The following is a 17,380-nucleotide window of genomic DNA, read 5'->3' as shown; positions in this document are numbered from 1 at the left end:
CTGAAACTACTGGGCCAAGATCATTATAGCTAGAGATAATTGTAAGGAGCAAGAATGTTCAGTAAAGTAAGATGTACAAACACATCACCATCACCTAAACACAATTTTGTCATGAATCCATCTGCTTCCTTTGTTTAATATTCACATATACCAAGGTGAGCGACACAGGCTCTTTAGAGCCTCTAGTTAAGAGATAGCTGACTCTGTAGTATAAGATGTAACATTATGGATTCCACCATGGATTCCACCATTAATGTTCATTGATACTTTTTAAGAGATAGCTGACTCTATAGTATAAGATGTTACATTATGGATTCCACCATTAATGTTCATTGATACTTTTTAAGAGATAGCTGACTCTATAGTATAAGATGTTACATTATGAATTCCACCATTAATGTTCATTGATACTTTTTAAGAGATAGCTGACTCTATAGTATAAGATGTTACATTATGGATTAACTTTTTTTAAAGTAACATATTGCAAACAGTCAAGTATTTTAAGTCTGTCCATTACATTAACAAACACTGTTTTTAAAGAACAGACTTTTAAGGTGTAAAGAGTAACATTAGGGTAGTGTACTCATTCCTGAATCTTGAGGGACAGCTATTTGACTGATCTGGATTCTGGAAGTGGATGTTCTTGGGGCTGAAACCCTCCTTTCTTCCTTATAGATTTAAGAGGAAAAATAGAAATTAGAGGAAAATGTAAAGCAAATAAATTTGAAAACAGATGAACTTATAAATTTAAACAAGAGCTACTTATTCATAGGAAGGGGAATAACTTGTTTTTAGTTTGAATCAATTAAGATTTCATGTATTTACAGGGAATACTAGAAAGAGCTAAATTAATGAATAAGTTATATATGACAATATTTTAGCTTGGTTTTGACATAACTTTGCAGTGAGTTGCGAAAAAAAAAATTCCAAAACAAATATACATTTTTAATCACAATATAATCTTGACTGAAAGTTTTAAGAAACATCATCCGTAGTTTTTCTATATAATTAAGACAATGGTATATATACCAGTTAAAGGGTATTAGGCTTCAGTTAAAAAGAAATGAGTATTTACAAATTGTTGATTGATGATATTTAACAGAAGAAAAGAGTAAACAAAATAGTGATCCAATGTGGATGAAAAGCTCCCATTCTTTTAACTAAAACAAACAACTGTGTTTCTTTTAGACTGTGGACCTATTGATTTTGTGCTGACTCTGTTATTTGTTTTAGAAGAAGAATTAAATGATGTTGAATTAAGCTTTTCGTTCTAATTTATCATAAATTGGTGGAAAAATATAAACAAATATTGACAGTGTTTCTTTATGCATTAATAAAATCATTTTTAATTTGCGTGGGTTTGAAAAATAAATGGGAAAATATTACATGTTTCACTGTTCTTGATTGTTCTTAAGATTACTTTTAGAATTTTATAATAAGATAAAGCGGTATATTAAATTAATTTTGAGAAACAAATGAAATGTTTTCTAATAAAAACAATTCCAAGTGATACTTGTTTCTAAACTTTTAAATGATATTACATTTAGAAAAAAATAAGTATGGATACAGATAGGAAGTGTGACTTCTTAGTCTGTAAAAGTCAATGCTGTCTTGTTTGGTTTTTTTTACAAAATATAACACTAGTTAAATTTGAATCTTGATGTGGAATTTTCATTTGAATTTTTGAACTTGATTTTTTGGTTACATCAGCTAAAACTAAAGTCAGTTAGCAATAAATTCTAAAGGTGTTTTAAAGTTATCAATAGAATTAACGAAAGCATTGGTCCTTGTAAAATTTGTCACATTTGAACTCAGAAACTGTTTTATGGTCAGAAAGTTTTCTTTTGAAGAAATAAAAATTTGTACTGTAATAATGTTCTCAGCTGCTGTACCATTTTGAACATATGTTGTATAAACTTTAATGACACTTTATGTAAATACATACATGTATAAATACAATTGAAACACATGTTTTTATTTGTAGTTAATATAAACTAGTGTTATTTGACATATTTTTTAGGTGTAAATTGCTGTTTAACTCAATTATGTCCAATGGATTTTGCAGGTGATCATTTAATAAGTTTGAGATAAATTTTATTTATTTCTTCAGCTGTTTAGAGATAAAAAGATCTATTTTTAATCTAGTTTGTTTACAACAACCCTGGGGTGGCCATGATGTTTGTTTACTTAGTTTATTAAATTCCCAGGGATTGTTTACACGTTTATGTACACAACCAAAGTTTTCATATACAAAGGCCATTAATTTCTAACAAAACAGTTTCCTGTTTAGAGCAAGTAAATAATGCAGGAAAGAAAAGTAAACACATTTTAAAACAATTTTTTTCTTTTGTGTATTCAAAATGTCTGCCTTTTTCAAAGATTTTATACCAGTGATGCATCCTTATTACAGTTTTTTAACAGGTTAGTTAGTTCAATTTTCTTTAAGTTGACTAAATCTTGCTTCTGGGGTTAAGGTTCTTTGTAGGGAACAAATCTTGATAGATCTGGAATCCTCCCATCAGTTTTGAGTAAAATATGTAATATTTATACAAGAAATGAGAAAATGGCATAAAATGACAGGATCAAGAATGAATAGCAACAATTAACATGTTCAGAATATTGTAAAATATTGATGTGTATCAAAAGTGGGGTGGGATTGGAAATATATATGGTTCAAAGGGCTAGATTGCTATACATATTATTGTACTTTCATAAGTATATCTATAGTAAAAAAAGAGACCCAAGTGGCCAAATGGTCTTAGCAGTTCATCTATTATATCACTTGAGCCTTTTATTAGACACAGTGGCACAAGACAGGTGCCTCAACTCCAATCTTAATTGATCTTAATTGACTAGATTTTCAGTTTCCCTGAAGTGAATGCAAGATTACTTATTTGAATTTTAGAAGAAGCTACATACTGATGCAATGTGTATGTGTCATATAATCAGATTGTGTATTCTTATTGTTGCAATACTCATAATGTTGCATTATTCCAATAAAAAAAAAGCTCACAATAATATCTGAATTTTCAGTAATATACTCAATTTGAAAAAAGATGATTATTCAATTTGTTTGTGTCAAAGACTATATTTTGAATTAAAAGGCAATATGCAGATTTGTTTTTTTGATAAGCCCTTTATTTGTTCCTGTTTGATTTTTGAAAAGTATATCAACAAAAAATATCAGCAACACAGTCTTTTTGAAAACTGAATTGGATTTCTAAAAAAAAATACACATAAACAGCTGATGGTGAAGTCAGACAAACAGGAAATTGTCTATTATTAATTTGTTAGGATTTGCACATGACTTAATTCAGAACAGATCTTCATATTAATGGTTTAACATAGCTAGTTAGTGTTTATTATGTTCTGGTCTGTTTACATATCAAGTGGCTTTGTTTTTTGTTGATTTGCAGATTTTTTATATGGATTAAAGTATCTGTTGTGAATTATCTTAAAAGCTTTCACATCTTTTGTTTCACTCAACTTCACTCATTAGCTATTTTGATTGTGGAATAAGAAAACATACAGGCTGGATAACAAGAATATCGTATTAAATAACATCTTGTAAATAACTCCGACTGAAATAGTTATTTTGTGTAGTTCTACCCCCTCTTCTCTCATTATACAAATTAAACGGATTAATGTTTATGATCAGAATTTTTCTGTTTAAGTAAAATGGAAAAAAAAATATCTATTTTTATAACTCATGGAACATGTAATAAGCTCAAGGGGATAAAAGATAGTTAAATTTTGGTTTTAAAGAATATCTTTTGATCAATGGTTGAAACCTTCCCCAAACGTAGTTTGAAAATATTCCTTGGGTAGTATAAGTCTCCAATTTACCATTTGACTTTTTGTTAGTGGGTAAGAGATCAAGGAATTAGTCCCTATAAATAATAGAAAATTTTAATATTTTTTTTTGTTTCCATCCAATATCTTTTGATCCACAAATCTCAGCTTGAAGTGAAAAAGACCCCTAATAAATTAAAGGTTATTAGGTCTAAGGTCAAGGACACAGCCGAGCAGTAAATGTAAGCCTTTAATTGGTCAAATGTTTTGACACATGTCTATTGTTGAAGGTGGCACAAATTAATCTGTAGATACCTTGTTGGTTTATTTTGTTTTAGGTTTTGCGGTTGTCATTTCAGTACACCACGTTGTTTCAGTATATCACGTTTCTGTACTCAACATTTCATTTGATGTCAAACTTAAATGATATAATATTGTTCCATTATAATTACAGGGATGATGTCTCCTGTTGAGATTCAACAATTATGGAAAGAAGTGGCAGCACAGTCTGGTCTACAAGATGAGTCCAAAGCTCACTTTAATGGTCTCAACCCCACCCGATCTCAAACCCCTACTTCTCAGGCACTGCCCACATGGACCAATGGTGTAGCTAACCACCTGTCTCAACACAATATCTCAGGTGAAATTCAAAATCATATGTGCTAATATTTATGGTTATTGAGAATAATATGAAAAATTATGTTATGTTATGTTGAGGAAAATATTAGGAAAAAAGCACATTTCATTTACAACTTCCAAATAACTATTTGAAATGTTTCTTTGGTGGAATTTTTTGAGACATCTCTGGATGAAGGAAGTAATAAGTAAAACTTACAATTTATCATATTATATATGATCAGATTTATTTATACAATGATGTGTCTTGTTAAAAAGAAGACCCATTGGTGGCCTATGTCTGTGTTCTGCTCTTTGTTCGGGTTGTTGTCTCTTTAACACATTCTCCATTTCCATTGTCAATTTTATTTTCACATAAGCTTACCAACTGTTATCAGATATTCATTTGATTTGAAAATACACTATCATCTTCCACATATGTACTGGTAGTTTTCTTTTCTATAAGATGAATAAATCAAATTTTATATATTTTGTACTTTAGGTCAACCAAGTCGACCTCCACCAGAAGAGGAAGATGATGAACCAAAATTTACCACATTATACAGACAGGGACTGTGTAAATGGCCGGGTTGTGATATTCAGTGTGAAAACTACAAAGTATTTTTCAGGTTAATATTTAAGTCAAAGTCAAAGCTATTATATACATTTATCACGCACTCATAATTCATCCTAAATATAGATGTTGTTATCCTAAAAAAAGTTGTAGTTAAAAAATTAGTAGGCTGTCTATCTGTTTCCAATGTACTTAATATAGGTTGCAGTCCTGTAATTGACTGCTCCATAGGCTTACATGCAAAACAGCTGATCTTTGAAAATAAAAAAATAAAAAATGCTACATAGAAAATTTTTTTCATGTTCATATCATGTATGTACTAATGTGAAATTGTGATTTAATCGGAAAAAAAGAGGGTCATGCCACGAAGAATAAAAAGTTACGTAATCCTGAAGTCAAAACATTTTTTTTCTACTTTCTGTTTGCTGTTTTTACTAGGCCGCACCACTTCCAGTAAACATGACATCCTTCCACTTTCCTGGATTGATATCCTCCAAAAGATGCAAGATTTTTTTAAAGTCTATATATATGTTTCAATTCAGCATAAACCTATAATCAAACAGAAAAAAATTGAGTTCAGAAAAAAATTCAGAAAAAAATGCACTATTTTGTTTCCCTCCATGTTTTGTCATGCACCGGAAACTGGAGTTGTAATACAAGACTGGTACCTATAAAGAACATATAATGTACACTTAAATGAACTTCATGAAATGTGCACCAAATTATTATGGTTTGACCTAGATTTTGTGGTTCCCTGAACTTGGAAATGCGATAGTACAAAGTTGTAATGTCCTATTCATACACATTCTTGTTTTAAAAAGTCTTATTATAAAGGCTTAAGCAAGTTGTGTATATGTTTACTCCAGTTGAAATTGCATGTATAAAATCATTTATATGGGAAATTCTTGTTTATTTAATAGCTTTGAAGTTGGTCTTATAAAATATACTTATCTCCTAGTATAAGGATACTACTTATTATTTGACTATTAACCCATGGATATTTTCAAAGCATCACTTGTGTAGTAGTATATGACAGTATTAACACTTTGTTTTAACACAAGTGTTGTAGACTGGTATTTAGATACATAAATATTATTTAAAAAGAAATTCAACCCATCATACTTGTACTATCTAATTGATCCAACTAGAAAATTCCTATTCAGATGCCCCTTTTTGGTGGATTGTCTCAATTCTTTGCTCTTGTCTATTCTTAATGTTCACCTCAGTATTTTAAAATATGATCACAGGATAAGCCGCACTTTTCTAAGATATTCAATGATTAAATATATTTAGATATCACCACACTTGATGCTGTAAGGCACTAGGAGTGAAAACTGCTATCCTCCTGATTCATTTTGATAAAGTGATTATCTTTACTGATTGTCACTTGAAGAATTGATGTTGATGACAGATCATGTGTAGCCTTTGTTTAAATGTATTCACAGCTATCTAAATTAGGAAGATGAAACATGTTTTGGTTAATAATGTTATTCATTTTTTATGTATTGTGTCATCCAAGTTGTTTATGTGTTGTTAGGTTGTTGTCTTATTGGCAATCCTCCCTTATCTCTTTTTTTTGTACAAATTAAAAACCTATTTTTACAGACATATTAATGAAGAACACCATCTTGATGATAGAAGTACAGCTCAAGCAAGAGTACAGATGCAAGTTGTTAGTCAACTAGAAATACAGGTATGTACATCTTCTGGTTGTTATTCATATTTGATACAGGTACATTCATCTTCTGTTTGTTATTCTTATTCAGTACAGGTATGTACAACTTCTGGTTGTTATTCATATTCTATACCGTTATGTACATCTTCTGGTTGTTATTCATATTCAATACAGGTATGTACATCTTCTGCTTGTTATTCATATTCAATACAGGTATGTACATCTTCTGGTTGTTATTCATATTCAATACAGGTACATTCATCTTCTGGTTGTTATTCATATTCAATACAGGTACATTCATCTGGTTGTTATTCATATTCAATACAGGTATGTACATCTTCTGGTTGTTATTCATATTCAATACAGGTATGTACATCTTCTGGTTGTTATTCATATTCAATACAGGTACATTCATCTTCTGGTTGTTATTCATATTCAATACAGGTACATTCATCTTCTGGTTGTTATTCATATTCAATACAGGTATGTACATATTCTGGTTGTTATTCATATTCAATACAGGTACATTCATCTTCTGGTTGTTATTCATATTCAATACAGGTACATTCATCTTCTGGTTGTTATTCATATTCAATACAGGTATGTACATCTTCTGGTTGTTATTCATATTCAATACAGGTACATTCATCTTCTGGTTGTTATTCACATTCAATCAGGTATGTACATCTTCTGGTTGTTATTCATATCCAATACAGGTTTGTACATCTTCTGGTTGTTATTCATATTCAATACAGGTATGTACATCTTCTGGTTCTTATTCATATTCAATACAGGTATATTCATCTTCTGGTTGTTATTCATATTCAATACAGGTACATTCATCTTCTGGTTGTTATTCATATTCAATACAGGTAAGTACATCTTCTGGTTGTTATTCATATTCAATACAGGTATTATACATCTTCTGGTTGTTATTCATATTCAATACAGATACATCCATCTCCTAGTTGTTATTCATATTCAATACAGGTACATTCATCTTCTGGTTGTTATTCATATTCAATACAGGTACATTCATCTTCTGGTGGTTATTCATATCCAATACAAGTATATACATCTTTTGGTTGTTATTCATATTCAATGCAGGTAAGTTTTTTAGTAGTTGGTGTTATTGGTTTGACCCATTCATCAGTCACGATGGATGATAACTGAAATACTGAATTTCAGGTTACAAATATGTTTGGATATCAGATCATATATAATGAAAGGAAGATCACAATTTTAATATTCATGTCACAATGTCAAAGGTCAAGATCATAGTTACTGTAAATTAATCAAATATGCAGGAAAGTTGTTGATGAATGCTAAACCAGATTCACAGGGGATTGCAACATTACTTTGAAAAGTAGTCATAAAATGAGATGGTGACTGTATTGATTTTGAGGTCACCACATAAGGTTAAGGCCATAGCTTCCTAAAATAAATATTTTTAAAAATGCAGAAAAGCAGTTGGGGAATGTGTACTTAAATTTGTTATAATGGATTACAACCTTACTTAATTCTAAATGCATCTCAAATAAAAAAAAGAATTAGTGGTATCTGCTTCTTAGTATTACCTTGGAACATGTAGAAAATAATCTATACTTACAAAATGACAGTAATAAAAAGAATTTTATAGATGGAATAAATTGAAAAATGTCTTCTGATACCCAGTATAAATATATCTACAAAAGCCTTCAACTTTTAAGAATAGTTTTACAGTCCTGTAGACTTATCTTATAAGCTAAATTTATAAAATATCATTAAAAAAAATAATAGAGCTCAAGGTTAAGGAAGACTGCCAAAAATAGGGATCAGCATCAAAAATAGACTTCATGAATTTCTAGCTCTGTTTATCATGACCACTTGCTTTTTTTTTTTGTTTGTTAAAATATTTTGATGCATAATTCATATGTAAAATGAGCAAAAAAGAAGGAAAAGCCATTTATCTTTAAAGTTCAGTAACAATAGTTATAGCATATCCAATGATAATAGCCTGATATATGATGAAGTAAGCATATTACAGATACCATTGAAAATTACTTTATATAAAGTCCTTTACATTAAGAAAAAGGAAACTGGATACATTGTTTTGATATTGTAATAACAAATCATGCAATCATCATATACATCTGATATAAGAGGTATTAATATTCTATGAAAGCAAAAGTCAATTCTTTTGTACTATCAGATGAAACTAGATTAGTTCCATATTATCTTTGTAAACTAAAAAAAATACGTCTCAGATTTCCTTATTGTCACGTAGTTGTTGATATGCATATCAATTTTGAAGTCAATTTATCCAGGTACAGTAAGGTAGGATAAATTAGATAGGAAAGTAAAACCACAGAAACCTCTGAACTTTACACATAAAAGTTTTTTATGAAAATGATCAATTCTGTTCTTTATGAAAAAATCAGATGTTAGTTATACATCAATTAGGCAAAAACCCATCAACAAAAAAAAAAAAGAAAAGACATCTAGAGATCAACTTCTTCAACAAAAGAAGGTTTTTATACAATATGACAAGCTCTAAATCATCATGTGGTTAGGAATACAGGATGAATTGTTTCACTATTTTTGCAAACATATTCCAATATGTTTTTGTAAGATACAAAAAATCCTATTATAATTATCACTTGCTCCCAAAATTTTCATATCAATATGTTTAACCTGCTCATTTTGTAATTGAAGTGATGATTACTTGATGAAATTAGGATGCTTAGTTTTGGAATCCATTTTTAGCACTAATCATAGACAGCATTGCGTGGGTGCAACTACTGGTTTGTTTTATTCCAGCTTTTTGAAATAGTGTCTATGATGAACAGAATAGAGTTGACCAAATGTTCATACAAGGTTTTTCACTGTAAAAGTAGTACATGACTTTTGTAGTGTAACAGAATGCCCCAAATCATATTTAGGTCATTGTATCTTATTTAGCCTGCTGAATCAGTTACTTTATTTCAAGTATTTCCTCTAATTAAAGAAAGGAAATTTGTTTACAATTGTAGCTCCATCCTGATATTTCTTTATTGTTCTCATTTGAATTAAGAGGATGTTGTTAACATGCAATTGTTTCTTTCCACTTCTACTTGTAAATATTATTCTGTACCATTGACATACATTGCACGGTGAAAACTTTAGAAATACTGGCCAGAAACTTGAGAATTTTGAAGTACTGGTACAGTAAGTAAAATGGATTATCTATCCAATCAAGAATGAAATAAAGTATGCTATTAATAGATTTAAGTGATATTTTTTTTTATCTACGGTAAGTATATTTGCGTAGGATTGTAGTGAAATAATTATTGTCACTTTTGGTACTGAATTAAATTTGTTAGCTTATTCTAAAGGGTAAAGATGTGTATGTGATCTTGGGTTAATTATTTACCTTAAACTATAATCTGGTTTAAATTTGACTTGTCCTGCTTGAAACCAGAGAGCCGAAGGACAGTGTGAGAAATGTTTAAAGAGTTCTGGAATTGAATTAGAAATAGGTTCTTACATGATTGAAATGAAGTGAGATTTTGCCTCTGATTTCAATTGAAAGGTTAAAATGGTCCGTTTCAATTGGGTTTTACTTAAACTGCTGATCCATATTTATTTATTTTCTTTTAAATTTTTTTGTCTTTGAGTAAGTAAGTTCTGTCATGTAGGCTTCATGTATTTTATATAAAAAAAGTGTGAATGCAATTAGTATATAAACAACTTAAAAAAAAGGTCAAAGATGAGCCAGTATTTACTGTCATTAATTTTCTTTTTTTATTGTGATTTATGCAATGGAAAATATTTAATAGCTCCAACATACAGTAGTTACATGTTATACCTATAGGCAGGTGATAATTACATGAATGTATTGGCTTTATACAAATGTAATAGTGTCACAAGGTGTTAAGAACATGATTGGGGAAAAAATATTGGATTTAGGTCAGTATGTTGACTTGATTGCGTAGGATGGTGCACTTATATAGACAGAAATAAACAGGGATGAAGTATTGATTTTTATGAAATATCTGTGTTATGAAGATGACAGAAATCTGTTGCAATAGGAATCGTTGTGAGTGGGAAGAAAACACAAGTCTAAGTAGGATCAAGTTGATAAATAAATGTTGCTTGTTGTTTGATGCTATAAAAAATCTTTGTATTGTTTTTCTTTAGGATCTACATATTTGGCTCAAATAAAGAGCTGATTCTAACTTTATTTCTTTTGTTGTGAAAAGGTATTTTTAACTTTAATATTAAGAATAAATTTTAAGATAAAAAATCTTGGTAGAGTTTATAATCCACAAATTGCCATTGGTCTAGCACATCATGTAAAAATTGTTCGTCAAATCAAAATTTGTTCAAAAGTCCTCTTACTCTGAAACAGTACATAGGAATCATTCATTTATTTTCCTTTTCTGATATTATCTTAAATAGGCATGAAATGTTTGCCATTGTTAGTTAGTTAACTATTTATTTATAATTAAATTTTGATTTTTAGACACTTGTATTTATGGGAGTCTAAACCAAAATATTTGTAGCAGTCTATCCCTTAAAATTTTGTTTCGTTTCATTCAGAATTCATTCACTCTTTTCATCCATAAATTGTGCAATTAAACAATGGAAAAAGATCAAATACTGTGCCATGAATAACAAAATATGTAATTGATAATTAGATTGGTAGAATTAAAATAAAAATACAACCATATTGAAATTAGCAGGGCCTAATAAGCAGTGGACCCCACAAATATGCTGTTGGGTATTAAATGAGGAAATCTTGATTTTGAACCAAAACTGAAGTTGACATTACATTTTGTGGTTTTAGAAGCTTCAGGAATTTGAGTATTTATTTACGTCTTCAGGTTTTTTTTTATGATAAGCTATAATAGTGATTTCTATTTCCAGTTAACAAGAGAAAAAGAACTTTTACAAGAAATGATGAGACATCTTCATATGAAACCAAATGATAAAAATAGCTCTGTGGCTGAAGTTCAGAAGCCGGTATAGTATTTCTTACTTATTTTATTTGAAATATTATTTGAAATATTTTTAATTGATTTTTTTTTTAAATAGAAAATTTGTAACTCAATATATATCTTCAGCAGGATAACCACATGACCAAAGTGATTGCCTATTTTTTGATAAATTACGGTTTCTAATAGGAATAATATTTAATCACAGACAAAACTTTGACTTGCATTTATGCAAACAACCTTCAAACAAATTGAGTAACCTTATTTTTATGGTGCTTAATTACAATTTGCCTTCCATATCTTAATAGTTTTGAAATTCATGTAGTATCTGTTATTTTACAGAGGGCTCCAGTAATTATCAGCACAGCAGCAACAGAAATGCCTACATCCCCACAATCAACATCGACACTTTCAAGCTTATCAGTGCCAAGCCCTCCAAAGATGACATCAGTGATAACAAGCCCAACAAAGATCCTACCTAGTTTACACATGTCTGCATCAGCACCACCTACTCCAGTGTCATTGGTATCCCACCCAATCTCATTGCCGATTGTCATCCCTCCACAGATGGGACATACATCGATATCAAAACCGCCCACTCCTCAGTCCCATTCCATGTCACAGCCTTCTACTCCTACCAGTATTGGTCCAATGAGACGACGAGTGTCAGATAAATGTAATTTACCAATATCAGCAGGTAATTTATTAATTTAAAAGTTAAGCATTAATTAACTCAATCCTTTACTGTGCCTTGAAATGAGAGTATTCAGAAAATGATTGTGCGTTTATTTTTGTCAAATTTTCATACCAATAGAAACATCAAAGAATTTTCTGTAATTCTCACAATTTTAAGTTGAGGAATTTTGTATTTAAAAAAAAAAAAAAAAAAAAATCAAGATTCAAAGTGCCATTTTTATAAAACAAACTTTTGTCTGATTTTTTTTTATAGAAATGATAAGTAGTAATAGAATTGACTGAGAAATTAAGTATGAATTTTAAGTTTTTCATTTTAAATAGAGGCATATTTATTTTTTTATTTTTTAGAAATCCAAAGAAACCGAGAATTTTACAAGAATACAGATGTCCGCCCACCTTTTACCTATGCCTCTTTAATAAGACAGGTAAGTCTTGGTATTTAATTTTGCTGAAATTTTTCAATTTTATATAGTTTATAATCTTTTTATTTATTCCAAGTAAATCTGACAAAGGTAGTTAGTAATGCATCTTAAACTATTTAACAGTACACTGTACAACATCATATGATCAAAGGGAGATAATTCTTTATTTTATATATTTTAGGCTATTATAGAATCTCAACACAAACAGCTGACATTAAATGAAATCTATCAGTGGTTCCAAAATACATTTTCATATTTTAGACGAAATGAAGCCACATGGAAGGTATGTTAAATATATTATTAATATTGAATAAAACAGTTCACTTGCTATATAAACATGGAAAATAAAAGTCATGTAGAAAAAAGTGATAAAGATTTATTAAGCATTTGTACTATGTCCTGGACAATTCCTGCAAAAAAAATTATTTGATTTGTTAGATTTAAAATTATTGCACAGCAGTGACCAATAAAGGGAAGAAAGTTGAATTTACCAATGAATTTTAAAATTAATCCAAGAAAATTTTGTTTGGTTATGTTTATAAATGAGAAACTTTACTTGTGACACACAAAGCATTCACAATGAATCTAAGAATGTTATACTGCTGAAATCAAATGAAAATGTGTGTACAGTAAATTGAGGAGAAAGATATGTTATACGTATGCTGGTGTTATAGGTTATGTTTATGACTCTTCTTACCATAAAAAAGGTGAATGTAAACAAAAATTATATAAACAATACAATCTTTTTCATTAAAGTGATGTTTTACCTGCTCTCAATTTTTGTAGCATTTCATTTATTTGTTTTATTCCACTAACATTTTGAAAGAAATATTTGTGTTGCTTTTTGGACTTTATATCAGGCATATGTTTTGATTTTTGTCTCGCCTTGACAGAGTCAAAAAGTGAGACATAGGTATGTTGTTTCTGGCGTCGGCGGCGACGGCGTCAACAATGTATTAGTTTGTGATTAGGTCTAGTTTATGGTGAACGGCAAGTGGTATGTCAATCATATTTGGTATGCAGTTGTATAAGCATTGGCACATCTCATTTCCATGGAGATTATTTTGCCCTGTCCCCTTAGTCATGGTCTATTGACTTCGAAACTTTTGCTTATTTTACATGTATTAGTTTGTGATCAGGTCAGTTTAAGGGGAACCACAAGTGGTAGGTCAATGATATTTGGTATGAAGTTGTATAAGCATTGGCATATCTCGTTTCCATGGAGATAATTTGGCTCTGCCCCCTTAGTCATGGTCTATCGACTTTGAAAATTTTTCTAAGTTATCATATATTAGTTTGTGATTAGGTCAGTTCAAGGGGAACCCTTAAGTGGTAGTCCAATGTTAATTGGTACTCAGTTGTACAAGCTTTGGCACATCTCATTTCCATGGAGAATATTTGGCCTCAGTCACAGTCTAATGACTTTGAAACTTATCTTAGTTTACATGTATTAGTTTGTGATTAGATCAGTTTAAGATGAACTGCTTATTTTAAGTCAATGATATTTGGTAAGCAAATTTATTGGCATTTGCAAGTATTGTTTCCATGGAGATTATATAGCCTCACCCCCTCTTCATGGTTCATTGACTTTGAAACTTTTACATAGTTTACAAGTTAATGTTTGTATTTAGATTTGGGAACGACTTATAATAAGTCAATGGTATTTGGTATGCAGTTGTATTAGCATTGGCACATTTCATTTACATGGAGATTGTTTAGCCATATAACTCGGCTTTGAATATTTGCATAACTTGTGTAAGATGTCAGAGTATTACTATTTGGATTTCAACATTTGCATAATCAAAATTACAAAAAGGCGAGACATGTCTCTGTGATAACAGTTTATTATTTGACTTTAATGCTCTTATGCTTAGTAATTTTTGGTTTCTCTTTTGTTGGTAGAATGCTGTTCGACATAACCTTAGCCTTCACAAATGTTTTATGAGAGTTGAGAATGTTAAAGGAGCAGTTTGGACTGTTGATGAAATAGAATTCTACAAGAGACGGCCTCAAAAATTGGGAGGGTATGTCATATATGTCTTATTGATCACATGATTAAATTGTTGCATAAATATGGAGATTTCTTCAGTTGGTGTGATTTTCTTTTATACATTTAAAAACATATCAAATAAAACCGTTAAATGACAAGAATAGGATAAAACAAAATTGGAGAGTGATATTTAATAAATCTTCATTGACAGGAGCATACTGCATGTAAAGTTTTGAAATAAATAAAAATTGAAATACATGTCCAGACGAACTGCAAAATTATACTTTTATTTATTTTATTGTAACTGAACAAGTAGAAAAAAAAGCTCTTCATTGAGAAAAAAAACCTTTTTTTTAATCTCTTTTGAAACTGAAAACTCTCTTCTTTTCCTAAAGCATTTTCATGATTCTTTACTTTTTTTTATGCCCCATTTATTTTATTTTATTGTTTTCTGGTCTGTGCATCCGTCCATTGGTTCATCCATCCATTCGTCTGTCTGTCCCGCTTCAGGTTAAAGTTTTTGTTCGAAGTAGTTTTTGATGAATTTGAAGTCCAATCAACTTGAAACTCGGTACTAATGTTCCCTATGATATGATCTTTCTAATATCAATGCCAAATTAGAGATTTCCCCCCATTTTCACAGTCCACTGAACATAGAAAATGATAGTGCCGATGGGTCATCCGTGTACTGGCAATACATTTTTGTTTTTATCCTGAATATTTTTTTAAGAGTTATTATTGAGGTATCTGTGCCTTCCCAGATTGTTATTATCTTAAGTCCACTCTTCAATATAAAAAAGGGTAAACTGCTTCATACAGATTTTACTAAGATATAGCTTAAATTCGCAAATGATCACTTTTTATCTTTGTCATTGCATTTTCTGTTGTGTAAAGAAATAAGTTTGATAAGTTTTATTTTCTTCAATGGTAGACAAACTGGAGATCTTTTAACAGTTCATTGCACATCTTGTATTAAATGTTAAGGGACTTGTACCAAATTAAAAGATAATAAATACTAGAGAGTATTTTATTGTTATCATTTTAGGAGTATGGGAATGAGAGAGATACCAAGTCCTGGATCTGATCCTTCAGTGTTTGGTGATAGTTTAAATGCAAGTCTTAGGGTAAGTTGTCTGCTGTTGTTAGTTAGATATAAGTGAGGAAATAATCCCTCTTCAAATATGATGTTAAAAATTAAAAAAAAGAAAAGGCTATACAATAAACAAAATTTTATTTTTACCTATGTTTGGGGGAAAACTGATTAAGAAAGTGTAAAATGTATTCAACAATGAGGTCTTAATGAAATAAAACAAAGCTGGTAAAAAATAAAATTAATGTCATTTGATATTTTTATCAATTCTTGAAAAAAGTAAAATCACAAAAATACTGAATTCCGAGAAAGTTCTGAATCTGTTTATAATGCTGATTTTGTTTGACACACTGCCTTTAACCTTCATCTATGACATTTAAAACAGAGAATACAATTTTTCTGGTCTCTTTGTGTTTGCGTGATATATATTTGTAATTACTTAAAAACTTAAACCAGCTGTTTTATGAATTAGTATTTTGTTTGAAATAAATCATCTTATATTAATTTAATACTCCATTCTTTATCATACATACAATATTGAAACTATTACATAAGTTCAAATCAAATTTGCTTTATTTAAATCCCTTTTCCTTTGTTTTATCATTTAATAGTTATCCCACAAGGACGCGGTGTGTCAGTGTAAGATCACCCCGATGGCCGGAGGTGAGAGGGGTATCTAACACTGACACACCAAGTCCGAATGGGATAACTATTTTACATCCCAGCTGTTTTAGGTTAGACGAAAAACAGTCTACAATTCATAAAATCGAGTTAAGAACACCACACAACCATTATAATATACTTTATATATTACTATATGATGTATACCCTTTATGACCCCCGAACACGATGAGTAGATATCAGACAATGTCAACTCGCCCCACTTGCCAATCGGCCTACACTATATGGCCACTTTATAAAAAAAATCGCCCCACTCTTGTTTACCAACTCTTCCCACTTTTGAAGTGTAAAATCCAATTGAACAATTAGTCTGACAACTCACTTATTAACAAAAAAGGTTTAAACCCCACTGAATAAAGGTCTGCCAACTCGCCCCACTTATAAAAAGATCTTGCTTCCTTTAAGTATGTTAAATTACTGACAGTTTGTATCCAGTCGTCCTGGTGTAGTGGTTGTGTCATGGCTTGATATGCTAAATGTCTTGAGTTTGAATCCCTGCATATACACTGGATTTTTTCTACTTGAATTCTGATAGATAGTTTTTTCCGTATAATTAATTATAAGTTTTATAGTGGATTTGACATTCCCACCAAAATGTTACAGAACAAAGGAAAGCATGCATAACAAAGAAACTCAAACTGGGGTGATCTGGTAGGGGTGATCCGGCTCAGTTGGCAATACACAGTTAGAAGTTTAGTTTCACATTATGCCCCCTGTGAATTTTTTAAATATGAAAGTTTTGTACAATAAAATTGATTTTTAAATAATTGAAGAATAATATAGCCTTCTTAGTGGGTTTATATGATCATTTAGATTGTTTTTAACATGTTTTATAGGCCATTTATATGATTGACAGTCTGTATTTTCCTATCTGTACCGTCCATAGGTCC

At 30.2% G+C, this 17,380-nt stretch overlaps 1 protein-coding gene across 2 annotated transcripts in view; it reads left to right on the top strand.

Annotated features, from left to right (window-relative positions):
• LOC143079514 (forkhead box protein P4-like) overlaps positions 1 to 17,380 on the top strand; it is a 64,053-nt gene that overhangs the window by 36,173 nt on the left and 10,500 nt on the right. For both annotated transcript variants that reach the window (XM_076254899.1, XM_076254891.1), the window contains 9 exons: positions 4,247 to 4,432; positions 4,910 to 5,036; positions 6,587 to 6,674; positions 11,544 to 11,639; positions 11,954 to 12,308; positions 12,656 to 12,732; positions 12,911 to 13,012; positions 14,632 to 14,753; positions 15,765 to 15,843. In XM_076254899.1, coding sequence (XP_076111014.1) covers positions 4,247 to 4,432; positions 4,910 to 5,036; positions 6,587 to 6,674; positions 11,544 to 11,639; positions 11,954 to 12,308; positions 12,656 to 12,732; positions 12,911 to 13,012; positions 14,632 to 14,753; positions 15,765 to 15,843 — 1,232 coding nt within the window. The remainder of the gene's footprint in view (positions 1 to 4,246; positions 4,433 to 4,909; positions 5,037 to 6,586; positions 6,675 to 11,543; positions 11,640 to 11,953; positions 12,309 to 12,655; positions 12,733 to 12,910; positions 13,013 to 14,631; positions 14,754 to 15,764; positions 15,844 to 17,380) is intronic.

This window comes from Mytilus galloprovincialis, chromosome 1, assembly GCF_965363235.1.
Source record: "Mytilus galloprovincialis chromosome 1, xbMytGall1.hap1.1, whole genome shotgun sequence".
Lineage (NCBI taxonomy): Eukaryota > Metazoa > Mollusca > Bivalvia > Mytilida > Mytilidae > Mytilus > Mytilus galloprovincialis.
The sequence above is the reverse complement of the archived record's forward strand: the minus strand, read 5'-3'. Positions and strand labels throughout refer to the sequence as shown.